Below are 27108 nucleotides of genomic sequence, written 5' to 3' on the forward strand. Positions count from 1 at the left end.
TATGTTACTTTTGCTTAACAGCCACTAACAGTAACAAAATGGTGAAAAAATAGTGTTTGGTATAAAGTAAATATGGGAAGACTAGTGTTAATTTAAAGTTTGTTAACATTAGCTTGCATGGGCTAACAGTACACAAGACTTCCTTAGACTCAAAAAATGAATTAGATTAAGGTCAAGTTTAAGGCAAGAGGAAAACTACAGAGAAATGTTCTTCACCTTCCCTGAGCCGTGAAAGTCATGCTAACTATGGGCCATCTAGAGAAAGCAGATGAAGAAAGTGTCAGTTAAGTTTCTTAATTTAATGAGGAGGGTTGAGAGTTTTTTATTTTTTTTTATTTCTGTCTTCTTCTTCTTTCTTTTTTTCTTCAAAAATTTACATCAAATAATGTTTGCAAGGGAGACAACAGCGCTTTTAAATTCAAAAGTTTTCAGGGTTTCTGGTGGCAGCCATTTTTGCTCAAGCTAAAGCAGGCTTTAGCTAAAACTAATATCGTAAGAAATTCAGCTTATTTTCTTGGTTATGTTTAAAGTTAAGATAGTAAATTATGGTTAGTCTTATTGTGTTTCTTTCAAACATTATTAAGAAAAGAATTTAATAAAAACAAGACAAGCATTTAATAAAAACAAGTGCAGCTAATCCTGAAAACTTAGCATCTAGCATATTGTGCAATGTGATAACCAAGAGTGTGGAAGTACTAACACATATCTCATTTAAATATCCACTGAAAAAAATAACTTTTTTTTTTTTTCTGTTAATATATATATGTGTGTGTGTGTGTGTGTGTGTGTGTGTGTGTGTGTGTGTGTGTGTGTGTGTGTGTGTGTGTGTGTGTGTGTGTGTGTTTCCTCTATGTGCCAGTTGGCAAAAAATAAGGACTGTTAATCTTTTAATTGGGAGACAAAGTGACATTTGTTTATGTAAAAAAAATAAATCAAAATACAAACAGAAGAACTGATCAGTATATAAATTTTTCAGGATAAAAATTAGACATGCTTTTGCTTATTTTAGTTTCTGTATGTAACTCGTTTGTTATGGACTCCAAGTCTTATCAAAGACGCTGGACAAATACATTGTAAACTCCAATTAAAGGTTGATCTTAACATAAAACTGGTATTTTGGCCTCTTTTATATCTGATAATAAAGAATGTTGTCTTAAAATGTTGTATTATAAAGCAACAGGTTTATTCTTTGCTTTTAGAGATAACCAGCACAACATTTAGACTACTTTCCCACTGCAGTGGACACACACAGCTGGACAGAAGATTGTTACCCTTCTTTTATTTTCATTAAGCAGCATAAATAAAATGGTGTGGGATTAAAAGTACAGCTCTCATCTATCAGTTGCAAATCATGAGTGGCAAGACAGTACTTACTTAATTCATACATGGAAATACTCTACTCTAAAAAGTTTTGTGTAAGATTCAGACAAACTCCAGGGAAGAAGACACAGAGGAGGAACTAATAGTCATTCTAGTCTGTCAATAATATATTTAGAAGTCACAGCGAGAATTGCTTGTGTAATGTCCAGGCCATTTATTTTTAGTTTTCCACATCAGCTGACCCTGTGTCAGTCCCCTCAGCTGCAGTGTTTATGAAAGGGATTAGAGTAGGTATGGCACTTTCCACTGATGTGACAACTACTGCTTCAACAGAGACTGATGACACACAAAGAAAATCAAAAGCTTTTAAAAAGGCAGCAGCGCTGCAATAATATGAAGGTTTTTCATTTGTCTTAAAGTGCAAATAAAACTAGTTAATGGGAATACTTTTATTACATAAACTGCACTGCACGATATTTCTTTCTGAGATTAGAGAGCAATTGATGCTTTGCTTATACAGCCATGTTTCTTAAATTAACTGGATGATGTATAGAATCAAAGTAGAAATAACTATTTTTTTTCAAAAAAATGTTTTAAAGATGAAGCCCCACCACTGATGTGTGGTTTTTGTACTATTTTCAGTAAAATTTAGTTTTGAAATTATTTGTAAATCTGTCGTCATTAACATTTATCAATGCACAGCTTTTTGAAACAGGTTTGAAAACAACCTCATCCTAGAAGTTATGGGGAATTTTAAAAAGTTGAATGTTGGGTCAACTTTTTGTGAGGTGACCATTTGACCCTGGCATGGCATTATAGGAATTTAGGGAATTTAAACTTAGCAGAGAATAATATAAACTGGTTTCATTCATTACTAGTTAAAGCAAAAGTCCAGTCATAACTGGTGATCATAACAGCCACAGGGTTGCTTTGTGGCAATGGTGCCTACTTAACATTTTTCTGTAAGTGGTTCACAGAATGGTGTTAAGATTTTTATAGAGCAGTAAAACCACTGTACATCCTGAAAATAATGTCTTGAATTCTATATGAGGGTGATGCAGTGCACAGGCCACATTTACCAGCAGGAAGTTTCCACTTTTTACAGATAAATCTCTGCACTTTGACAGATAAGACGAAGTATGTATTGTACACACTGAGCTAGTATGTCTTGGAAGGTCAAGTTTTCAACTGTGTTTCTAAACCATTTACAAGTCTGACTCAAAGCTGATTTTTTTCTTCAGCTTTTATTACTCATACAATAAACATCTTAATTTATTTGACTTCACGTAATTGGCTAATTTGTGATGCTATTACATGGATCATTTAGAAAACATTATTTAAATGGAAACTGCAACTAGAAGGCCAGCTTTGTCCAAGAGATAAATATATAAAATGCCTTAAAAAGATCCCTGAAATATACATGAAGTGATGCAATGTTGATACTAAACTCAATTCCTAACCAACTCAACATGCAAGCCTGCAAAGCAGTTCAGGCTTTCACTTCTAAATTATTTGAAAAATCTTCTCCCTTAATCAGTATCTGACTTTCTTTTACCTCCCAGGGTGTCACGATCATCTTATTTGCTTACAACTGCTGTTTCTTTTGTCTTGTCCTTCAGTAAATCAGTAATCAGTAAAGGTAACAAATACCCTTAAAATTTAATCTAGGTTTTGAGATGAAAAAAGAAACCAGTTCTTTACATTGGTTAACGTGGGTGACCTTAGCAAAATGAGGGTAGGCTTGCTATGCAACAGACAATTGTGGAAATCACCTGACTTTTATCACTGAGGTGTAAAAACCTGAGCTTTGAAGAGGAAGAATTAGTTGTTTTTCCTCTTAAAAGTTTGTAGTATTGTTTTCAATTATATTATTTTCTTTACCTTTAAAGTGCCCTGCATCATTTTACTTGATTTTTATCATTAATGATGTATTAGTTTGTTTATTTTTCTCATTTTTAACCTTATGCATTACAAATTCTTCCAAAAAATTGCTCAAGAGACCACCTTTAAGACATGCTAAGTGGAGTGGTTGTGATGTAACTGTGTTGGAGTGGGATGTGCATCAGTGGCGCTTCACCAGCAAGCTGTCTCACTGATTAAATAAATATAAATGTGGCTGTTTGTGCTTGTCCGTGACAGCTTGACCACATTCTTTCAAATGGAACTCATCCAGAAACCAAAAGAAAAAAAACAGAAAACAAGTTTCAATACTTAGACAAGTAGTATTGTAAACAGCAAATGGCTTTAATTAGAAATTAACTCAAAGTCCAACCAACAACAAATCATATTTACAATCTTGCAAGAAAACTGAGTTCTTAGAAAATGCATCAGTAAACAATGCAGTCAACTTCTTTCAGAATTAGAATACAAATACCATTTACTAGTGTGAGTAAACACTTTTTACAAATCTTAAATTATTGAAAATATAAAGCAGTGCAAATTTCCAGTACATATTCTTTTTCTTAGAGTAAGAATTTAGGTTTGCCTCCTCAGACAACACATTTTCACCTTTTGTGCTTCACTGCTTTCATCCCTGTTGGTCTCTTCGTCACCATCATCATCATTACGCAGAGCTGATCTCTGTGATTTCCGCTTCACTTATCGTAGATGATGTGGAACTTCCACCTGGAAAATGACAAGGATGTGTTAGATGTAAATGACAGTGTGAAACAGCTGGAGATGGAATAACATCAGAGCATCAGAAGACCCATTTCTTACATGCTACACCAAACAGAACATGGTAACACAGTGCAAACAGTTTCTATAAATGCATGCGCTGAGTGGCTGGAATTTGACAGCTTCGATGGGAGACCCCGTTATCTGAGGGCAGAGCTGATTTTCCATTACAATCTGGTATGGTGTGCTACAGCTGCAATAATGGCAATACTTATCTCAGCTCTTAAAGATAAAGAAAAAGTAAGCCCTGAAGAGAACAGCATGAAACAAGCCTCAGATGTGCTAAACTGCCTCTACAGTAATAGTTGCTTTTAGTTGCATTATTATCTTTGCTTTTCATCCCACCTTTTTACATATCATTTCATTTCATCATCCTCTTCAGAAAAAGAGAATGATCAGTACTTGACTACCCTGGCTCACATTGTTGGCTCTGTCCCTATCTGGCTGGAAAAGCATTGTGATCATGCCACAGTTGCTACCTACTGCAGTCTAGAGACAGACCATCAGTCACAGAGATGACTCAGAGTCCGCTGACTATGTGTCATCCTCATCTAAATTAAACTCCCAGCTCGTTCCGTTTGCCTTCACTTTGTCTTTTGTCTGTTTGCTTGGGTGTCTGCTCTGTATCTTAACCTTTCGCTACAGATTTTAAATGCACCCGTCCCCTCACCCGTCTCAGGTTGCGGAGGCTGCTGGTACGGATGGACTCCATCAGCTGATCATGGGCTGATCTCATTGGCGTGGACGGCCTGCTGCCTTCCTCCCCTCTCCTCTCCCCGGACACGGGCCTTAGGGCATTTTTTAGCTCTTTCAGGATGCTGTTGGATTCTTCTCTCCCTGCCTCCTTCCCCTTTCTGCCTTTCTTCCCTTTCGTTTTGGCCACCTTTTTGCTGCCCGCCTCATGAGCCTTGATGACCTCTGCAATCATCCTTGTCGGTTTTTTCTTCTCCTTCTGTGGAAGGGTTGGCAGAGGGGGGGGAGGAGGAGGGGGCGGAGGAGGAGGAGGGGGTGGGGGTGGGGGTGGGGGTGGGGGTGGGGGTGCAGGGGGAGTCTGTATTTTAGCCCGGTCGTTTCGGGGCAGTTTGGGTGAGGACCACGGCGAGCTGTAAGGTGATGGACTAGGTGTTCCTCTCTACACAGAAAAACAAGCGAATGAAAACAAGTGAAACTGGCAGCATGTAAACATGGAAAATGATCAAATCACCAGAAAAAAAAACAAAACAAAAAGGTGACAATTGTTTTGCAACTAGTATTTAGTAACACATAACCAAATTAAAATAAATAGCTTCAGATAAGTTAATTATGGAACAAGTGAAGAACTCATAAAAAAAAAAAATCATGAATTATATTGAATAGTTCTGGGTTTCCCAAAAAATTCTAATGCTGTGAAATATCATTGGTAATAATGAATGAATGAATCATTAGGTAATGATCCATTCACAGGCATCTCTAAATTGATCATATGAATAGTTCCTGAAAATCTTTTAATTAGCTATTAAACAGTAGAGAGACTAGTAACAACTTATAGGTTGTAATTACTTAAACACATATAACTGTCTGTCTTTTTTTTTTTTTTTTTTTTTTTTTTTGCGCCCCAAACATTCGGTTTAGTCGATGAATTTCAACCTTAATTTCATCATTATTTTACTGCACGATCTCTTAAACCTTCTTCACACAAGATGCACAACATTAATGGCTTCATCTGTCTGTTAAAGTGTTTAAATTTAGTTATGCACACAATCATTGTGTTTCCATTGATGCTCAAAGGAAAAAGCCGCAATATATCTGCATTATTTGTTGTTCATATGAGATTTTAACTGTGCATTAATTGCAGTACGGTCCCACCATATTAGCATGTAAAGCACACAGCTGGTTATGTTCAATAAAGCCACAATGGAGCGAAACAGCTGTAAATATTACTTTTCTATGTGTTCAATCTTGTTGAGCAGTCTGTGTTACACCATTTAACTGCTCTACTTGAGGAAAATGTAATGTTTCTTCTAAAAGAAAGAAACTTTAGGAATAAAATAATTTAACAAATAGCTCAGTAATGATTAAGCAATGATTCAAACAGCCGATATGATGATGGTCACTAAAAGGGTAAGTAAAGTAATAAGGGATTTAGTAACTTCCCAATTTGTTTTGTCAAGTAACTCAGCATCATTCATACTCTAGACTTCTATTCTGAATTACCGAGAAGTACCGATCAATTTACAAGATATTAAGTAGTTCCTTATTTATTCTTCACTTGTTTAGTTTTTTTTAGCATTTTTAGATTTCTGGTATTTTGCCACAAGCAAATTAGTGTCTTTAAAAATGTATATTATTGCTTCTCAATGAAATAATATTGTAAATTACTGAAAACCACAAAGTTATTGGAAGGTAACTGGTAACCGGTGGGAAACTATTAAGCTAAATCAAGTAAAGCTGCAAACCAGTGCAGAAGTTCGAGGGTTAAAGACTCCATCTTGCGCCCCCTGTTGGCCCTGCTGCTGTCGCTGCTCCTGCAGACGTTTTTGCCTCTGGCGGTCCTGGTTCCTGGTCAGGATCCCCGTCATACTCATTCTGGGACCAGGGAGGTTGAACTGGTAGCCCAGTTTGATCAGGGTGTAGTTTTCCCTTAGGATCTTTACCATCTCCATTTCTACCTGCAGGGATGTTTTGTTTGTTTGTTTTTGCAGAATTGTACATTGTAGCATTACAGCAACGCAGTTTTGTTTGATTTGGATTAAAACCAACCTGTCCTCCACACATGTGCCTCTGGTTGTGGAAGCGAAGCTCGGTCACTGTGTTGTTCCCTGGAAGTGCTTGAACCAAAGCCATCACACCCTTTCCAGTCACATAGTTAGACTCTATATTCAGACTTGTGATAGACGAGTTCTCTTTTAACATCTTAGCAATGGCCAGAGCCACATGGTCGTCAGCCCGAGTGTTTGCAAGGCTGAAGACTCGCACATGTGCGTTGGACCTCAAGGCTTCAGCAAATCGGATTAGAGTTTCCTGGGAAGGGAAGAACAGTTTTAGATAAGCTTATGTGGATTAAAATTATTAATTACCCCACCGACAGTTTTTCACACTTAAAACATAGATTACCAGATAGAAGTCAGACCCTCACTTTTCTAAGGCCAAAGTTTATCGTATTGACACAAAAGTTTCCTTAAGAAAAGCTCAAATTGGCAGCTGTTTTTCTGTTTTTTAGTACATTTAAGTGAGTTAAACATTGTGATACCTGAAGATGACAGACAGTGTTAGTTGTATGTAGGAAAGCCCAAGCTTTTATGGGGCCCCAATTAGATTTAGGGGTCCCCCAGATCACCTCAGCACCAGCAGTGTTTAACCTTTACTGGTGCTTGATTATTTTCTACACTTTAAATGTAACTTACAAATTCATTTTTTCATTATTTGCAGATGGCTTTCATTAGACTGGTGTCATTTTGGCTGTGGTTTCTAACCCTAATGGAGAAGCTAAACTCAAAAGAATGGTCTAGTATTAATGGTGCTGTACAAGTAACATGGTTGTGGCTGCTGGAGTCAGTGGTTTTCAGACTGTTTTGTAGAAATTTAATGTTTAAATTTATTTGTTGCCTCCATTTTTCAGAGCATAATATTATTATAGGACTAACTAATGTAAAATTTAGTGCTATAACATACCACTCTCAAATGTGGAGGTATTGGTACCGTTGTCTTTTTTTGGATGACTGATATATATTTTAGGTTAACTGTTTTTGTTTTTAACTCTAGTTTTTATTTTATCTTTTTATCTTTTTATTGGTGGACCATAAGTCTGTAAAAAAGACTGAATTCAACTGACTTGAAATCAATTTGCCCTTTGTGTTGCATATTTGTATTTGAAAATAGGAAAAAAAAACATCAGCAGAAAAAACAAGACATATTTAGAATAAACAAGTTAACCAGTTTAACTGCATTTTCCTCAAATTTGGAACAGAGGTGTGCAAAGTGAGTAAAAATGCAATCTTCTACTACAGTTTAGCTTAAATAAACAACTGTGCTGCGTGGACTGTACAGCAGGCAGCAGGTATTGATTAAACTAATGTTTGTATGTTAACCATGACATTTTCAGGATTAGCATGCAATCAGTATTAAAATAATGTAAAACCAGGTTTTTGTGTGTATTACCATTTTTATCCAAATAATTCAATTTTGCAAATATACCATCCACACAATGCACATACTAGAAAAGAAGCTTTAAATAAGCGGTGTAGGTGCCCCAAGCAGCCCCTTAGTTTGCTTATACCTTGAGCAGGCTCTGGTAGTTTTTTGCCACGGGCTGTAGAGGCTTTTGTTTGTTTGTGTGGTTGTTTTCTTTTTTTTTTTTTTTTTTAAACAAGTGTGTCACTGTGCCCTTCATTACATATGCACAGCAAAATGTCTGGTTCTAAAAAAAACTATTTAAGAGAAGGAAGCTGGAAACTTCTGGACATCTGACCAAATTTCATCACTGTTTAAGCATCACTAGAGAAGTCATCTCAAATTAGCCCAGTACCAAGCAATAAGAGGTTGTTGCTTATGTTCTTGTGACCATTTCGTGATTATTGTTTTGTTTGTTGTTTTTTTGTTTTTGTTTTTTGTAATGGTTAAATATATTAACATAATTTAAAATTACGATCTACCTGCTTGTTGCACAATGCTTGAATTTAATGCTTGATGCTTATCATATACATATATATATATGCCTGCTTAACTAACCCACCTGTATACAAAACTGTTGTGTATCACAACTTTATATTGCTGGCATGAAAATAGCAGAGAATTAATGCATCCACATGCTTCCACTACATTGACCTGGAAGATTCTCGTTAAGACACAGACCAAATAATTCCACGTTTCTGATATTTTATAAGAAAATATCCAGTAATCAAGCATAAGATTATGACCATATGTCTAATATTGCTGACCAGTCAGGATAAACATGTTTATATCAGATCTTCATATTCTCTATATTTCACCTTTAGATGCATTAAATTTATACCTGTGTTAGATCAACCAGAGCAGCAGAGCTTTAGAAAATACCTTCACACTCAGTGTTCTCTAGTTTGTGTTTTGTCACTTGTTGGTGATGTAACTGTAATTCAAATGGAAAAAAAGAGCAAATAGTTGTTTTGTATTTTTAGACTAGAAAGGGACGTTAAAAGTACCTGTGATATGTCATCGATGTTGTTCAGGTTAACCTCAGTGAGCTCGGGGTCGTTGTTAAGGGCCCGCTGCAGGGCGTCATCAACAACAGTTGGGTTTCCACTCGTGTTTGGGTCAACAGGTGGAGGGGGCGGAGTCAGCCTCATGGGCTCTACTTTCTGAGGCTTTAGCAGCGCTGGTGAGTTTGGCTGCGCTGTCAGATACCCTGAAACTTTTAAGGGTTCAGGTTTCAATTTATTATCTTGTTCCTCCTCTTCCTCCTCCTCCTCCTCATCATCATCATCATCATCCTCCTCTTCTGTTACAGGCTCTTCTTCCTCGCTTTCCTCTTCTTCTTCATCACTGCTCTCCTCTTCCTCCTTTTGTGCTTTGTTTGTTTTTTCAGACTTTTTTTGCTCTTTCTCATTCTCACCATCTTTTTCATCCTCGTCTTCACTGTTTCCTTGTGTCATGCACTCCTCTTCATCCTGTTTCAATACAATTATTCAGAACTAGAAATACCAAACAGCAACTCTAAGCATTTGCTTTCATTTAAACTTCAGTTTTATGAAGCTAGTCTAGCCCTGAATGCTGTCTGGTACAACTCCAAACAGAGTAGGACTGTATCTGACCCATACTTTAAATGCCAAATAAATTTAATTAAAGATTATCACTGACCAGTTTGGGGCTTCCTCCTCCTATCTCGTCCTCCAACAGTCTGCGTGTCTCATTTTCCCAGTACTTCATGAGCGCCTCTCTGCTGAAGGTGCCCGTTGGAGTCTTATCTGTCTGGTCTCTTTGTCTGAGTCCTATGGGCACGTTGGCATCAGGATCAATGTCTGCCAACTCCTTTTCCAACTCAGCCAGCTCCTCTGGGCTGAGAGAAGCCAAAAGCTCATCCTCATCGACATCTTCGTACTTGCTCAGCTCTCGACGATACCCGAAACAACTCATGGTTAAAAGCTGATAGGCATACACAAGTCAGATCTAAATATACGGTCCACCATGAGGATGCTGAAGATCTAAAAACACAAGTGTTCATTGAAAAATCAGATTCCGGATGCGGTGATCCATGTCATCGGAAGATGTTAATACAGAACAGAGAACAGTAAAAGCGTACTTCTGATGAGAACCCCCAACAGTCTGAGCTGGAATTGTATTTGCTGTCTGAGTTTATGTAAGGGAGAGTATGTGTGTGTGTGTGTGTGTGTGTGTGTCCTCTCTTCTCTAATCTCCCCAGCTGCTGTTTGGGCCTTAAGAGAGGGATCAGAGGGGAACGTACCAAAGTGTAGGCCCCATGATGCAGCGTCTTTTTTGGGAGTCACTGCTCTGAGAGGCAGAGCTAGAAAAAGCCAGTGAGCTCAGAGGCTGTGTGGCCTCTTAACGTAAAAGTCTGTCTCCACAACATGAGTGGCTTTGTTCAAGGCCAAAAAAAGACCATCTGGACAGAACAGATAGCCTTCGCCAAACAAGAAAGATAAAGAGCGATCATGTATCACCCAAAAAGTGGTACAAGCTCTCCCTCTATGAAACTCTTATAACATGAATTTTATGTATTTTAGAGGTTTCAGTTACTTCAGTTGGATGAATTGCTGTGAAATTTGGTTTCCACATGAATCCCATCAAAGGATAACTTTGAACAGTGATACTACTTTAGCTCAGGTTTTCAGGTTAGACTTGTAAAGATGTGATATTCCTATCATTTCCAGCAATAATAAGCATTTGTTAGCATGCTAATACAGTACTGAACAAGGTGGGAAATATAAGCTGTACCTGTATTCAGGCGCTGCTTGCTTGGAAGGAAGTGGTATACGAAGGCATGTCCTTCACAGACATGCCTTTGTATGGCACCTTCTAAGAAATAATAATGATTGATTACTGTTTCTGATGTCAGGAGTACAAAGGTTTGGGATTAAAATCATATCGCGTATCAGCTGGCATTGAAAGATTTATAAGATTTTTTTGTCCTTTGAGGTTGGCCATGAGGGCGAACACATTTAGAAATTATGTCAGGAGTGGGGTTTGAAACCATGCCTTGACTTCCATAGATGTGTCTAACATGAATGGCAGGTGATGTTTACTGCCTGTTATTAATGAAAGAGCTATGACATTTTAACTTGACAATTACACCAGATAACAGAAACATGTTCATATTAACATGATGTCTTACACAACATGCATAATATCATTTGGAAAGAGATGCCAGAAGCCATTGTTTGGAAAGTTTAGTTCACCAACCCTGTCATGAAAAATATTGACTGTGTTTGACAAAGCTGTGCTTTCACAGTGAATGCCAAATGTATCCTGCAGGCGATCAGATGAGTTGTCAGACTTGTTGGCTAGTTTATTTTTATGATGGGTGTTACTTTTCCAAAGATTTAAAAAGTCGTGCATGTTTTCCAGTATTGAAAACATAGCTAGCAGAGCACTTCCATCATATAAAAGTGCTCTGCAAGCTGTCTACACTGACATTGACTACTCATAAATACACAACTCTACATCAAAAGATGATATTTGCCTTTTAATCAGCTGCTGCTGATTATGCAGTAAACTAATGTGCGTTTATACTAAATCAATTTGTAGCCTTTAATCATATTTTTAAAAAGGAAAAAATGTTACATCACAGGATTTCTGTCATAAAATGATTGATCATTTTTCCTGTAGGGGAACATTTCTGATAGAGAAAGACTTATGCTAAATAAAGACTCAGAATCAAAAAACCAATAGTTCAGTTTATCAGTAAGTGAAATACAAGATTATTTAAGGGCATTAAATTTTACTTATTATTGCATTTAGAACCAAAATCGACATATTTTGCATAAATGAAACATTTAATACGAAATAACATAACATTATGACAAATTCATGTTGTACTCAAGAAATTCATTTATTAAAGAATATATTTGAAACCTCATATTTATTATACATAATATACATACTTAAAAGAGGTGCAACGAGTGTGTTACTGTCCACCAGCACATTCTCACTTCATCATTAAGACCTCTGCTAAGGTTTGGGTGTGTTTGTACAAACTACAGTCACCCATTTAGCTTGTGTTGCAGCCACTAAAGCAGATCATTTTGCTTCTAAAGTAGTTTTCATGTTGTCTAGTGACCTCATCATATCCGCTGCCCAACTTTTCTCTTTGCAATAGTTCCATTGCTGAGATGTAAAAACACCTGTGTGGGTGTTAAGGATTTGTGAAGCACCTATTTTATATGCTAAGCATGCATTATTCAGTTGTATTAGTGGTACTTTTCCAAGTTTGGAGAATACGAATAGATGCCAGTAAAATAAGTAGCTATACATTGTTTTGTCCAAATGGCACAAAGATGGCCAGTTTTGATCAGTGCTTATCCTCATAAGGTTCCAGTCACAGCTATGAATAATATTTCATTTTATAGTGACTAGGGTTTATTGTACAGGTCGTACTCCCTGTAGGTTAGGTAGCTGGTCAGCCTGGGAGGGAAAGGAACAGCAATCATGGCCTCAGGGTCATTCAGGGTCCTGATGCTCATTCGACCTCTGATTACCAACCGACACAAGTGTTGCAGAGAGCGGGGCTTGCCTGGAGACATAAAATAATTCACAAACTCATACATATTGCACAAACATATTGTGTACGTTTTGTTTGCAGTTTTACTCAGTATGGCAGAGATCTCCTCCCACTCTGGCCTTCTTTTCAGGATGCGTCTGAGATTCGAACAGATGCTGACGTGGCTGACATAGTCCAGAAGCATCCTCACAACGCTGCCTGCCAGATGTGTCAACCATGACACTGACACAAACTCACAGAACTGAAAGAGAAGATCCAGGTTGTGGTAGTTATTTGCACTTGATTCATTTAGAAGTAAAACAGCTTAACAGCAGCCAATGATGACATGTCTGCTTGTGTCAACTCTTACTGTGACGACATTAGGCTGACTGTAAATCTGATAAGCTTGGTTATGGAGGTCAGTCCAGGTATCATCTGTTTCCTCACTGTCACCATGACAGCACTCAAAACACCTACCAGAGATGTGGGATCAGAGATAAAACAGTTAACTTTTATATTATACCTGCCCTAATTTTTAATTGAATTTCCGTGTTTGGATGTCATCTATCCCATTTTCTAAAGCTAAAAAGACCAGCCCATTATCAGAGAGTATACGTGCTTTTGAGCTTGATATCCGCTGTTAAGCAGCAGTCGCAACATGACATGGTCTCTGAGACAGTACTGGAGGGCAGTGGGGAACACTGTGTTGCTGATCACTCGGAAGTAACAGTTCACCTCTGCACCATAGGACAGCAGCAGCTGCACCAGCTCATACCTGGACAGAACGGTGTGACATTATTTCTGCACTGCCCTGCTGTTTGCCCGTTACCACATAAATTATTAATCAGATAAAACACAAATGCATGCTGCCTACCTCTCAGCACGTACAGCAACCAAGATGCATCGCAGAGGATCTAGGTCAGTTTTTGCTCCAGCTGCCAGCAACATCTCAGAACAGGTCACATCACCGTTGGAAACGGCAAAGTACAAAGGACTCTTTCTGAGGTCCCCGTAGTTCTCTGTAAGACATCCAAAAGGCTACTAGTCAAGTCTACTGAATGTATTAAACAATAAACAACAAATTCCTTCATTCTCTGTACCGCTTAGTCCATTACGTGTAAGCTGGATCTTATCCCAGCATTTATCAGGTGAGTGGCATGGTACACCCTGGACAGGTCACCAGTCGAGGCTCGAACCAGCAACCTTCATCGCAGGACAACACAGATAGCGACAAACAACCATTCACACATTCAGTCCTAGGGAGAATTTAAAGTGACCAATTAATCTAACATGCATGTCTTTGGACAGTGGGAGGAAGCCAGAGAACCCACGCATACACCAGGAGAACACGCAAACTCCATACAGAAAGGCCACTGCGCCCCAGGTTTGAACCTCCCCCAAACAGAGGCTTGAACCAGCAACCTTCTTGCTGTGAAGCTGCTGTGCTAACCACCGTGCAGCCCACAAATATGTATAATATAATATAATATAATATAATATAATATAATATAATATAATATAATATAATATAATATAATATAATATAATATAATATAATTAGTACATATTTAACAGTTGAAAATAAAATTTATACTAAGTTTTGTAGCACTGTAATGTCACAGGTGACTTGAAACTTGTCAAAAGAGGTGCATTTGAGGATGTTCCACTTTCACATCCTACTTAGGCGTGTCCTGCATTGGAGATTTTAAGTTGTGTGTGTGCCTATATGAAGTGTTAATCTGTTAATTTGTCCTAACAGGCTATAAAGACACACCATAAGGTATTCAGAACTGGACCACAGAAAAATAAATTCTCTTCATATAAAACACATACCTTAAAAATTTTATAGCAGTAAACAGTTCACTAGAGGGAACACAGTATAGTGATTTTAATACCACATCACACTTGCATTAGATAGTTGTTTATTTTGTTACTTTCTCAACCAAAGAACATCCATGTTGCTCATCAATACATGCACAGTAGCTGTACAAAGTATCACACAGCAGATCGGCTTGGTTGGTCAGGAGTTCTGCTGGTTTTGTTGGATAGCTTGTTGCAGGGGCTTACTCTGACATGGATTTAAAATACATTTAGGCTTTTTTGTTTTTTTTTTTCCTTTTTAATGTCTTAAAGTTGATATTTTGGGTTTATATTGATAATATAAGTAAAAGCTGATTAGCAGTAACTGGTTAAACTGTCTGGTGTAAAGTGTAAAATTCACAATAATAGCATTGCTTGGATAACAATATATTTTTTTTAAGTTCAAATTGTTTTAAATGGTGAAACATTTCTATGGCCTCCTTGTGAGTAGCTCTAAGCCTCAGCATCGGAATTCTTCCAAAATTCTCCAAACTCAGTTTGTTCTGACCAATGTCTACTGCTAGTAAGACGCTAACTAGTCAAAAGTACAACAACCCCCTTGTCACTTTAAGAAAAAAGCCTTTAAACCCACATTTTATAGTTAATATGGGTTTACATGTTGAATGATTGTTGAATTATGCCTCCATTCCAGTAGTGCCATTTTCAGGAACATTATTATTTAAACAAGACACTAGGAAAGTGGTCCATTATTAGTACAACAGCATGACCCCAGCATAAGAGTCTAGTTGCTAAACCGACTTGCCTGCAGTGCATGCCTGTTACCCACTTAAAAACATTTTAATCATTATGAGCTTCATCCTTCAATCCTACAACAGTTGGTCTCCTTAGTTTCAAAACACTTAAAGCAGTCATGCAGCACAGTAGTAAACATGCTTGCGTATCCAGTATCCTGAAACACACCAGAGATGTGCGTATCTAGTAATGCGTTGACATCATAACCTTTGTCGATAAGTAGCTTCAGACATTCAGCCTGTCCCCCGTCAGCTACAGAGTGGACGGGGCTCTGACCTGAGAGCCGGATGGCTCTCTTTGTGGTGATGGGAATGAGAGTCCTCAGGGCTCTAAGGAGCAAGGGAGTGGGAGAAAAACAGGAAGGAGCAACAGAGGCAGTGAAAAACAAAAAAAAAAAGATGAGGGGAAAACGCTCATTAGATTGTGGTTTGAGCTACAGTGTTATTAGGAGACTGAACTGAAAAACACTGATAAACAAAGAGCTCTTTGTGGAGATGACTTCAGAGAAAACACTGCAGATCTGTGAAGTAGAGTGAGATAGATGTGCTTGACACTATTGTTTGCCCAGTTCAAATGCACAAAAAAGGAGGGAAACTATTTGAATCATCTGCAGCAATATCTTTCTTCTGGGAACTTTAAAATGAAGATATTATGACCTGAGAATATTGCCAAATCTGACTGCATCTGAATGTTGCTTTTGCAATGAGTGCACAGTCCCACTGCTTGAGATAATGAAGCTGAACTCACAATATATGGCCTTCATATGCAGCTCTGTGGATGGGCAGCTGACAGGCATAGCTGGCCACATTTGGGTTTGCGCCATGCTGCAAAAGTAGCTCAATGCAGTCCAGGTTTCCAGACCCTGACGCATCATATAGGACTGTGTCGCCATTGCTGGCCTGGGCATTCACATCACCACCTAGTGGAGGGGGCAGAAAACAAAATACACTGATGAGTACAGAAATTGTGCAGCATGGGCCCAATAGGAAGAAAACACTCTAGTCTGTAAAGTTTAAAAGGTTTACCATGTTGTATGAGGATGTCCAAAGCTTCAGTGTTGCCATGTTTAGCTGCGATCCCCAAAGGCGTCACACCATGACCATCTCTGGCTGTTACCTTGGCTCCATGTCGAAGGAGCAGCATCAGAATAGTTGGACAACCCACCTTGCAAAAGAGACAGAAAGCAAGTTAGACCATTAGGAGTTAATGGTGGTTTAAAAAAATAAATAACCTAAGTGTAACTGTTAAAGCTGCAACATCCACCTTTGCAGCTTCATGGGTGGCAGTCCACTTGGTTAGGCACACCTGCTCCACAAAGGAGCCACCCATTATGAGGGTTAGGGCCATGTCGTATGAGCTCTGTCTCACTGCTACAAAATATAGAAAATGCAATATGTTACAGTAAAAGAAGCAATTAATCATTATTATGTTTCATTTTCTTTCAATTTTGCTTGCCAGCATTGATGGCTATAAGTTTTGTGGTGTTTGGTAAAAACAAAACAAAAAGAGTCAGTTTGTAGGTCCTAAACCAGGCAATTAAAAGCATATTGCATTTGTGAACTATAATAGCACATTATAGATGGTACAGTGACATTTATCATTTATAAATATCATAATAAATGTCCTTGCTCAGCATTATCTTAAGGCTGGGAAAGCGCACAACTTCACAACTTTTTCTTCCAGTACACTGCATCACTTTTCAGCTGAGTTTTGCTTTACTAACCACATCAAACACTAGCAACTGGATATCAACACACCGGCCGTTTTGAATTTGCACTGTTGCTGATTCATCAAAGAAACGTAAGAGGAAATTATTAAGGAAAGTGATTAAAAGAAAGAGAGAAAGAGACAGCAAGAGATAAGATCAGAGTCAATATTGGACTGACTTTTACTGACTGGAGTGAGCTCAGAGTACAGGTAGGATCCAAGATGGATGACAGCTGTTGTTAGGGGCCCCTCACTGAGAAAATCTGCCAAAGTTTAGTAGTGCTGCTTCAAACTTATTGTAATAAGGGATTTTTAAGGTTGCAAGACTAAAACGCAGCAGGCTATACCAAATAACCTGTCAATAAGTTCAATCCACATCTAAAATCAACATTAATCTGGTAGCCATTACTACACCAGCTTATTCCAATTGAATGCAGTTGAGGTGCTACAATCAGGTGAGAGGCAGAGTACCCTTGGAAAGGTTGCCAAATAGTTTGCCTCAGCTGGCGTGATTTACAAGGCTACCTGGAAGATGCAGTGGATGTGACCGTGATGCTGTGTGCTTGTGCTACCAAAGAGAAGAGGAGATTCATTCCTGCTGTTGGTGTTGTGCGGTGAAGCTCCGTGCTGCAGCAGCATCTTCACATTTTCCACCCGGCCAGCCTCCGCTGCCAGAGTCACAGCTGTGTCCCCATCCTCTGTCTGCTCCTCCAGAGTTAGGTCCATGGATGCCAACACTGCAGAAGAAACACAATGTTAACTGCTTCTGTGATTCTAATAAACTCATTAAACTTTGGTGTGCACTCTTACCCTGCAGCACCACACGCAGAACCTCTGGATGTGACTGTACAGCTGCTGCATGCAGGGGCAGCCAGCCCCTGCTGTCACTCTCTTTAAAGGCAGACACACAGTTTGACAGCACCTGCAGAGCACTCACATCACCTGTGGAGACACAGCCAAGATCCTTAGAAACATATTAATACACAACAATGAATGGAAATGGCATATTTGCATTACTCGAGGGTGCTTCTGAAATGCACATCTTTACCCGGAGCCTTACCTTTGTAAATAGCTGCCATTATCTTCATAAAGTCATCAGTGTTTGGACCTTTCCTAATGAGCAAGAAACATGTTGCTATAGAAACCCTTTGATAGAGCCTCATTACAGAGTTGGGGTTGATTACAATTTATTTGTTGATTTTCTGATTTCTTTCATACCTGTTTTTTCTTACTGAACATGACAGCTTGTAGGCATCCTGGATGCTTTCTTGAATGGCAAAGTCAATCAGTTCTTCATTTATGCTTTCCTGTTCAAAGTTTTCCATTTTAAGCAAAAGCTCATGTGGATTGCCTTGTAAACACTGAGAGAGAGAGAGAGAGAGAGAGAGAGAGAGAGAGAGAGAGAGAGAGAGAGAGAGAGAGAGAGAGAGAGAAGGTTAGCATGAAATTTTAGAAAGGTTTGTTAATTAATTAATTAGTAATCGTTTGAAGTGACATCTGCCTGTAATCTGTGTTTTTTCCTTAACTTTTGGCATGCAGCTTGTTTAAAAGCTACAGTATCACAACAGTTGCTACTTCTAATTACAACCGATGCAAGTATATTAGTGTAAACCTGTATATGAAACAACATTGAGCTATGTAGTATTTTGTGTTGGTTATAACAGTGTCTCACCTGCTGATCTGAGTAAATGCCCTTCGGTTGTCTTGCATGCAGTCTGTGTGTTTTTGTTTTGCAGGGTCCTAAGCTTCCCTGGTTATTTTTAGAAATGGCCTGCTTTAAGATTGCCTGAGTTTGTCTGCCACCTTTTCACTTTACCAACAGCGACACTGTGATGTTAAAATCAGATCATGTGGTGACGTGTATAAATCATATGACATGTTTATGTGCCTTCTTATTGACTGCAGCATGCAAAGATTATCTGTTGCTCTAGTCGTGAATTACATTTAAATTCCACATGCTTGCAGTCAGAAACATGCTTCCAATTATAAACTGTTAAAGAAGTGTGTGCTAAGGTTTTTATGTTGATGTAATAGCTGACTTTAGAGGATTTTTAAATCTATGTTTATCATTAGAAATAACATAAATAATGACAAATGTCTTGCTTCATTTTCATAAAATGGTAGCAACAGTGCCACCATGTGGTAAGAATTTAGCTAACATCTTAGCAGGTGTTATAAAGTATCTTTAGATTATGATTGTGATTTTTGTTATTTATGTGTATTCTGACTTTTTTACAACCTTTAAAACTTAATCTATATTTTTTCAGCAATGTAGTAGCATCACTTTATTTGTAGATGAAGACTGCAGTGAGTTAAATTAGTTTAATGTCTTTGTGCAACAACCAGTATGTTAAGCAGGACCACAGCTTGGGTGCATATTTCATTATTCTGAAGTGAGTTCTGTGAGGTACTGATGAGAAGTCATCCGCAGTAGTCAGCTGTCAGCCTGGTGAATTAACAAAGGAGGTGACTTGTACGCTGCAGCATGTTTGAATCAGAAGTGGTTACTTTGAATGTTGTGTTGCTCATATTACAATAAACAACTGACTCCATCAGGAGTCACATTTTTAATTGGCTAATTGCTGGAAATTTTCTTTAAAAATATTTAAAGATGGCAAGCTTTTGTGCATTTCTAGACTTTTAATTTGTTTCTGTCTCATTGATATTGTGGGATAAGACAGAACTGTTTAAATGATAGCTGATCAGCAGTAGGATAGATAGGGCTGTCATTATGCATCCAACAAGGCAAAGAAAATATGGACATTATTTAGCTGAAGAATTATTAACAAATAAATTAACAATCTGAAAAAGTGAGACAGTGTATAATTCACTGTAGCATAAATAGTTATGAGTGCAAAAGTGCAAAAAGAATAAATACTCCTTAAAGACCCTTGAGGTTTACTCTGTTTAAACAAGACAGTAAATTAAAAAAAAATATTTAAAAAGCTTTTCTTATATCACTTTTAAACCCAATTTGTTGAGGCTAGAAAGTCAGTTCCACTTTTGAAGTATCCAGCATGGCTGGGTGATATTAACTCATTAAGAGCTTAGTGCTCCTAATGTAGTAGTTACAAATCTGCTGCATTTTTCATAATTTAACCCGCTCCATCCATCCATGCATCCATCCATCCATATACTTCTCTAATAGCCCACCCCAGCTGCTGTTGAATAGCAGCAGGGATACACCCTGGGCTTGTTGTCAGAAAGACAATTATGAGAAGTTACTCTCACAATCATTTTTAAATACCACTTAACTTGGCACAATTGTCTCTGGATTATGGGATGAAACTTGACCCCCCTGAGAAAATCCCAACGGGTTCATGGAGAACAAACAAGAGGAAGAGCCATGTTTTCTTTAGGAAATGCACAGTCGGGTTTTTGTAACTCATCTGCTTTTCTTCATTTCCTCAATCTATTCCTTGTGACTGCTATTGATTTGGTCATGAAAATCAATTATGTATAATGGCTTTTACATGGGTTCACTTAATCAGCAAGTCTCATTAGTGGATTATGCAACTAAATTCCAAATCCACACAATTCTGTAATAACATAAAAAATGTGCATGTCTGATCCAGAACATAAATCAATAATACTAACTTAAAAACATTGAATAAAACAAGAAGGAACAAGGCTGACTGTCTGAATGACCTCTTATGATCTTGTTTTCAGTTTTCACAAACAGGGATAACCCTGATATATTCAAAGTGAAATTTTCTCTAAAGAGAACAAGCACCCACTTCTCCTGATGACCAAATTGATATGTGGGAGTTTATGGAAAAGTCTCAGACAGCATCAGTGTGTGACATAATGACTCAGCTTGTAGGCGGCCTCTCCACCACGTCAAAAGACCCCACCAGCGTGTCTGAAGTGAAAGCAGACTGTTGGCTCATCCTCAAGTTTCACTACACATTTGGACATTACACTCCTGCAAACACGCACAGAGATGAGCTCTTCTTTTAAACTGAAAACACTGAATTTCATGAGCTGGATTTGAGAAACCTTGTACCCTTGCTCCATATGAGGAAGAAAGTGAGTAGTACCATGTATTTCTTTATGCTTTGTATGGATTTTTAAGAATTATTTTCACATCTTTTGTCCTTTCTCAGCTGTTTACGTGCTATGAAATATGATTGCATGAAAATAACTAAAACACAGATGTACAATGTAGCTTAACAGTTGTGTAGAAATTTATTTTTTTCATTTAATTTAGATATTCTATTGCAGTACATTGAAATGCAAAAAGGATAAGTTATAATGAAGGATGCTTCCTGTTGCAGCTGCATAGCTGCATTTAGAGATGTTTTAATATTTTACGAGGTTCACAGTAACTGCTTCATATACAATTACTGTTGCACATCATGCTGGGGCAGTAAAGTCAAAAGATAATAAGGAGGGGTAAAATAGATGTTTTAAATTAGGTTTATCGCAGAAAAAGGAGTTGGTATTTTGGGTTAGGGCTAAAACTAACCTCTTTATTTTCTTATTTATTCTGAAGATTAATTTGCTTGGGGTTTTTCTTTTTTTTAATGTTCTTTAACTGAAAAAGTTATTCCCAATTCCTCAAACCCCAGGAAGATGTCTTTACTTAACTTGATTATCTAGTAAAAAGTCAACACCTTAATTGATTTAGGTTACCATATTTGACAGCAAATGTTCTCAGTGGAGGAGCTGAAATCAGTTTGCATAACAACATTTCTTTAGTTAAATTTAAATGTTAATTAGTTCTTTTTTTTCATGGATCTACTGATTTATTAATCAACAGCAGCTTTTCTTTGGACTGAAACTTTCTTTTCTACTAACCTGATGTCCAGCTTTTTGTGCAGCTGCTTTTATGTCAGCAAAGACATTAGAAACATTATCACCATCTGGAGGAGGAAATCAATTGTGCTCCCCTATCCACTAACATAACCATGGCAACCTTAAGATGCTGTAGCCCTCAGCATGTTTATTTATGTATTTATTTAAACTTCCAAGCTGAAACCAATTTAACTAAAGACAAACCAGATTTATGAGAAGATAAGGCTCAGTAAAGACAAGTATAGTAATAGCTCCTGTCTTAACTATACTGTTGCTCTTTGGCACATTAGATGCAGTTATTTATGCCTGAGGCTACATAAATGCAAGATGTTTTGTATATTTTTTCTTCTCAGATCTTGAAAGCAGCTTGCTTCCTCTTGAGTCTGCTATCAAGTTTTAATCTCTGTTGTGGGAAATTTGGAACACCAATAACTGATGACGTGAGCAAGCTGTCAGTTTTGGTGAGATTGTTGAGCTGCTACAGGCTTGATATTTATCACAATTACAATGGTATATCCTGCTTAAATGTGCTGCATATCCAGTAACTGTCTCTGCAAGACTGATACTGAGATATAAATCTCATTCTCTTCCTTTATTTCCACTACAGAAACAGAATATCCCGTCCGATTATGAAATTCCTGTTAGTTACATTCCCAAAGAAGTGGTATGTATGAAACTATAGCTTCATATTTTATGTTTTGCATGTATTTAAAATGATCAAACAGCAAATGAGGGCCACTTGATTTCATATAAAGCCTAAAGTTATCTTCTGTTTTCATTGTGCCTGGATTGCAGGCTGGCACGTGTTGGGTGGTGTTAAATATCTACCCTTTGGAGCAAAGCCTTCGAAAGCTGGCCAACATGTTTGGTGCTATCTCCTCCAACAAAGATAACATTATTGTCTTCCTTGCCATGGTCAAGAGTTTACGCTTTACCTTTGACCATGAGGAACTGGTAGGTGATAATTAGATCCACTCGCTGTGTAATGTTCTGTTTCAGTGGAAACATTATTTGACTGACGAAATTTTAATCTATGGAGTAATGTGTACCATTTTTAAAGTGTTTTTTTGTTTGTTTCTTAGTTTGTTTTGTTTCTTATTTAAGCTCTTGAACTACAAAATTTTGTTTACTTTGTAACTCAGCTTTAGACAGAGGCATGTGGCATTTGGACGTTCAGTGACTGCTTTGCAAATTAATTATATAAGTGAGTTATTTCAGGATGGTTTGTTGGCTGATCCCCCAGGAAACAGCAATGCAGGTCTTCCAGTGTCACTATCAGGAAGGGAACCTTCTCTCTGGTCTTTACTTTGACTACATTAAAGATGTCTTACATGCTGCTGCTCAAGGAACATCAGGCTTCTCCTGTAAACCACCGCCATGCTTAAACCATACACCAGGTAAATATACCATTTGCATTTAAAGTAATGTTTATGAATAATTTAAAACCTGAAGGAAATTAAAGGGTATGTGTTGATTTAAAGTAAACGAGACTGTGAATAGGAAAATCTAAATATACAAGGACCTATCTTTCCTACTACAAGATTTTTAATGTGTAATTTAGGTGTAGATTTTTATTTCATAGTATTTGCTTCTTGCAGAGGGTCAGGAGAAGAGTCGTGGATACAGCTGGTCTACGAGAACTCCCTTGCTTTTGGTGCTTATCCCCTTCACTGCCTGTGTTTTACTTGTTGTGTGGCAGGTAAATAAATCACAGATTTTTTTATTTAACTCAGAATTAATTTTCATTAAGGAAACTTGATACATTTCAGAATTAAAATATCTACAAATAGAAGTGATAAAACAAATAATTCCTCATTCTTAAATAGGTTAAAATAAATCCATTCATAGCATCAACGTGTTAGCATTTCAGACCTCTGTGTCACCTCAGACACTTGCTAGAAATAAAATTCTTACTCTTTTATAAATATCACTCACATTAACTTAATGAACAATCAATATTTTTATGTTTATTATTATGCCTGTTTGTTTTTGGAATACTCATGTTGACATTAGCTAGCATAGAAATGCTAGCATGCTGACACTTTATCACTATAAAGATACTTCAAACATGCTAAATATTTCCATACAGCATCAACATTTTTAACATCAACATCTCCATATAGCATCAACATACATGTTAGCATTTCAGACCTCTGTGTCACCTCACAGAGACACTTGCTAGAAATAAAATTCTTACTCTTTTATAAATATCACTGACATTAACTTCATGAACAATCGATCTTTTTTATGTATATTATTATGCCTGTTAGTTTTTGTTAACATTAGCTAGCATAGAAATGCTAGCATGCTGACACTTTTTCACTACAAAGATGCTAACAAACATGCTAAATAATCTCATACAGCATCAACATATTTAGTATGTTAACATGATATTTAAGACTCCTATACCAACTTAAAGTTAGACTAGAGAGGGTAAAGACCCTAGGTGAAGTTATTATTTTAAAAATATCATTGACATTAGCATCATAAACATGCCTTTTTAAGTTTCTTAGCATGGCAAATTTGCTCTTAGCAAACTGATGTTAGCATCAGCTCAAGCACTGCTATGGTTAATAGTTACGTTTTTGTTACTCACTGTGACAATAAAATATATATATAATATATATATGTGTGTGCGTGTAGTTGCTTAGAGATGAGAAGTTCTTCAGGTCTAGGTCTGAGAAGCTACATACAAATGTGTAGTGGTTATCTTTCTTTTTGTGATAAAGCACCTTAGAGCTCTCACAAAGAAAAGAAATCTCAGTTCCAAATTTCCCATGATAGCGCCGACTTACGGGTCTGTTAGTCTTTGTGGTTCAGTCTAATAAAGCCTGCCAGATCATGTGCTCTCATGTTAGTGAGCACTTCCAGGAAGGCAGATCTTGTAAGTTTAAAAAGCAGTTCATCAAATATTTAGAAGTCATTGGAAACTCTATTAATGTAACAAGGCTCACTTCAAGAATTATCTGCCATAAAATAATCATTTCAGAGGAACACTTGCTGTTATTTATATATAAAAGCAAGTGTTTTATATATATATATATATATATATATATATATATATATATATATATATATATATCCTATAAGTATAAATAATTAATTATACATAATTATTCTTAATTTATTGTCTGTCATTTGCAGGTCAAGACTGAAAGGCGTTTACCAGTGTGCAACACTGTAAATGACCAAATTGCAACTCCTGACATGGTCCCAACTGTGTCTGTCTCTATTCCACTTCAAACACTCGCCCACGCCACTGACACTCAGCCAGCGGGGGAGGCAATTGCTCAACATGAAAGTGGATGAAGCGTGATTAACAAAGGAGGGAAAATTGGACAGAATGATAACAACTCACTTTCCAGGTTGTTATATCATTGGAAGGGGCCTGCTGGATAAATTAGTCTGGTTTGACAATTCCCTGCTTTCGCTCAACCGAGTTGCATGCGCCAGAGCTACTGGATAAAAAGAAAAAGCAGGTGTGTTGCAGAATTTCACAGACTCATTAGTGGAGGCAGGAGCTTGCTGATCAGTAGCTGGTTGTGCCAAAATAGCTGGCAAAGTAAATATATTATCTCGTCTTGGCTGATGAATTACAGCATTTAGCCTTTTCTGAGAAGTTCAAATCTTTCTTTCCACTCTGATGTCGTTCAGGATTGTTGTCGTGCTTCAGTTTGGAGCTGCAGTGAAAAATATCAGTCAAATCAAAGTGATACCACGCTGTTTGGACAACCTTTTCTTTATTTTGAGATGGGACTGGCGCCATCAACTTATTGGCTGCATCATGGTATTTTTGGGGACAGTCCTTTAAATGCTGTATAAAAAAGAAAAAAAGGTCAACACACACAATTCTAGCCTGCTCCTGTAATCAGATGACAACTGAAATGTCGGTTCATGCAAAGGAGCTATTCCTGTCAATATTGTCTGCAGTGAAACCACTGAAAGGACTAATACAGTCTCTTGTCCTTGTTGTTGACATTGTCATATCTGTGATCTGTCACAAATTGCAGACCTGCTTGTCATAAACAGCGCACTGAGAAGTTCAACAAGTGTCCTACTTTATAAATCAAAGATCTGACCAGATGGCAAACAGCCATTTAGCCAGAGGCACTTTGAATCCAGTCATTGTGTTTCAAAGCTGTTGCCAAGTGATCTATTGCTGCTCCTCATCCACAGTGAGTGTGTAAGGAGTTTTTAATGTCTCATTCAGAGTCAATCACGTTCAGTCATGAGAGCATGACTCCCAGAGTGTGAGTGCTCTTGTACTGTATGTGTCACAGACGAGGAGCAAGAGACAGGACAGACCGGACTGGGAGAGTGAGAGAGATAGGGACAGATAGATGTATGTATGGATGAGCTCAGTGAGAAGCATAAGGAGGGCTTGTTCTCGTCACAAAAGAACAGGCCGTAGGCAGGAGGAAATGCCAGTTACAAACACGACCGATGTCGACAGATCCCTATGAATCAACAGGCTAAGAATCTCACCAGACCGCAGGCTATGAAGCCTCATCTGCAAAGACTGGTTAGCATTTCAATAACTGTTTTTTGTAGTTGAATGATTTATTTCCAAAAAATACCAATGAAATATGGATATCACTTTATTATAAAATGTTTATCTGTTCAGGACTAGGTTTAAAATGAAAAGTGTTAATTGTCTTCTTAATGTACAGTTTGAATATTTGTAAATTTTAATATGATTTATTTAAAAAATATTGTTTAAAGATTAATCTTTTACAAAATGTAATGAGCTTTAATACAGTAGCAATGTTGATAATGTGATGAATGTAAAGAGGCTTGTCAAAATTCTGTGAACACACATTTACAACACATCAAAAACCAAATCATTAATATAAATCATACAACTAGTGGTTGGTCACATTAACTTAGGTGCCAGTGGCTGTATTTCTTAGCCATATGAATGTTGTTGGTTTCTGTTTCTAACCTGTTTTTGCTGTTGTTATTCTTGTTGTTTGTTTGTTTTGGTCTCTGCAAAGGTCTAGATTGTGTAACTAAATTAGTTGAATTTTTGAAAAAAAATAACCTGATCTTTTTCTATAAGTTTTAAAAAGTCACAAATGTATTTAATGGCTGTTTAAGTTATCATCAATGACACAAACATTTAGCAGTTTTAAAATAGTGTACGTAAAGGAATGTTGAAATTGTTGGTTGGTGTTTTAGGTTGTTTTTAAATGGTCAACAATTTGAACAAATTCAAAAGCAAGTTACTGAAATTCAGTTCAACTTAACTTGTATAGCATTAATTAACAATAAAGTAATCAAAAAGTCAAAAGTTAAGAAGAAATTTTGGTGTCATAAAAGAGATGTTG

General features: G+C 37.3%; 3 protein-coding genes across 5 annotated transcripts; 1 reads left to right on the top strand and 2 right to left on the bottom strand.

The window, feature by feature from the left end:
- Positions 1-3551: 3551 nt before the first annotated feature.
- lmod2b (leiomodin 2 (cardiac) b) lies at positions 3552-10329 on the bottom strand. Its single transcript, XM_041977001.1, has 6 exons — positions 9808-10329; positions 9153-9617; positions 6736-6996; positions 6432-6644; positions 4667-5128; positions 3552-3945 (listed from the first exon to the last, which is right to left on the bottom strand). Exons 1-6 carry the CDS (start codon positions 10081-10083, stop codon positions 3919-3921), a joined length of 1704 nt encoding a protein of 567 aa, XP_041832935.1. The 5' UTR covers positions 10084-10329; the 3' UTR covers positions 3552-3918.
- Positions 10330-12002: 1673 nt separating this feature from the next.
- asb15b (ankyrin repeat and SOCS box containing 15b) lies at positions 12003-18723 on the bottom strand. 2 transcript variants are annotated; one of them, XM_041977002.1, is made up of 14 exons: positions 18657-18723; positions 18203-18345; positions 18045-18097; positions 17795-17926; positions 17557-17721; positions 16541-16647; positions 16303-16441; positions 16025-16196; positions 15446-15606; positions 13539-13683; positions 13284-13439; positions 13035-13137; positions 12773-12926; positions 12003-12697 (listed from the first exon to the last, which is right to left on the bottom strand). In XM_041977002.1, the coding sequence occupies exons 2-14, from the start codon at positions 18307-18309 to the stop codon at positions 12537-12539; spliced, it is 1755 nt and encodes a 584-aa protein (XP_041832936.1). In that variant the 5' UTR covers positions 18310-18345; positions 18657-18723; the 3' UTR covers positions 12003-12536. The 2 variants fall into 2 exon arrangements, with proteins under 2 accessions (XP_041832936.1, XP_041832937.1); XM_041977003.1 differs by lacking the exon at positions 18657-18723 and having other exon boundaries at positions 18217-18297.
- Positions 18724-20885: 2162 nt separating this feature from the next.
- On the top strand, positions 20886-25585 carry LOC121634924. 2 transcript variants are annotated; one of them, XM_041977886.1, is made up of 7 exons: positions 20886-21013; positions 22135-22242; positions 22389-22445; positions 22577-22735; positions 23025-23178; positions 23380-23480; positions 24926-25583. In XM_041977886.1, the coding sequence occupies exons 1-7, from the start codon at positions 21002-21004 to the stop codon at positions 25088-25090; spliced, it is 756 nt and encodes a 251-aa protein (XP_041833820.1). In that variant the 5' UTR covers positions 20886-21001; the 3' UTR covers positions 25091-25583. The 2 variants fall into 2 exon arrangements, with proteins under 2 accessions (XP_041833820.1, XP_041833819.1); XM_041977885.1 differs by lacking the exon at positions 20886-21013 and having other exon boundaries at positions 22092-22242; positions 24926-25585.
- The last annotated feature ends 1523 nt before the right edge of the window (positions 25586-27108 follow it).

The sequence above is a fragment of the Melanotaenia boesemani genome, chromosome 23 (genome assembly GCF_017639745.1).
Source record: "Melanotaenia boesemani isolate fMelBoe1 chromosome 23, fMelBoe1.pri, whole genome shotgun sequence".
Classification (NCBI taxonomy): domain Eukaryota; kingdom Metazoa; phylum Chordata; class Actinopteri; order Atheriniformes; family Melanotaeniidae; genus Melanotaenia; species Melanotaenia boesemani.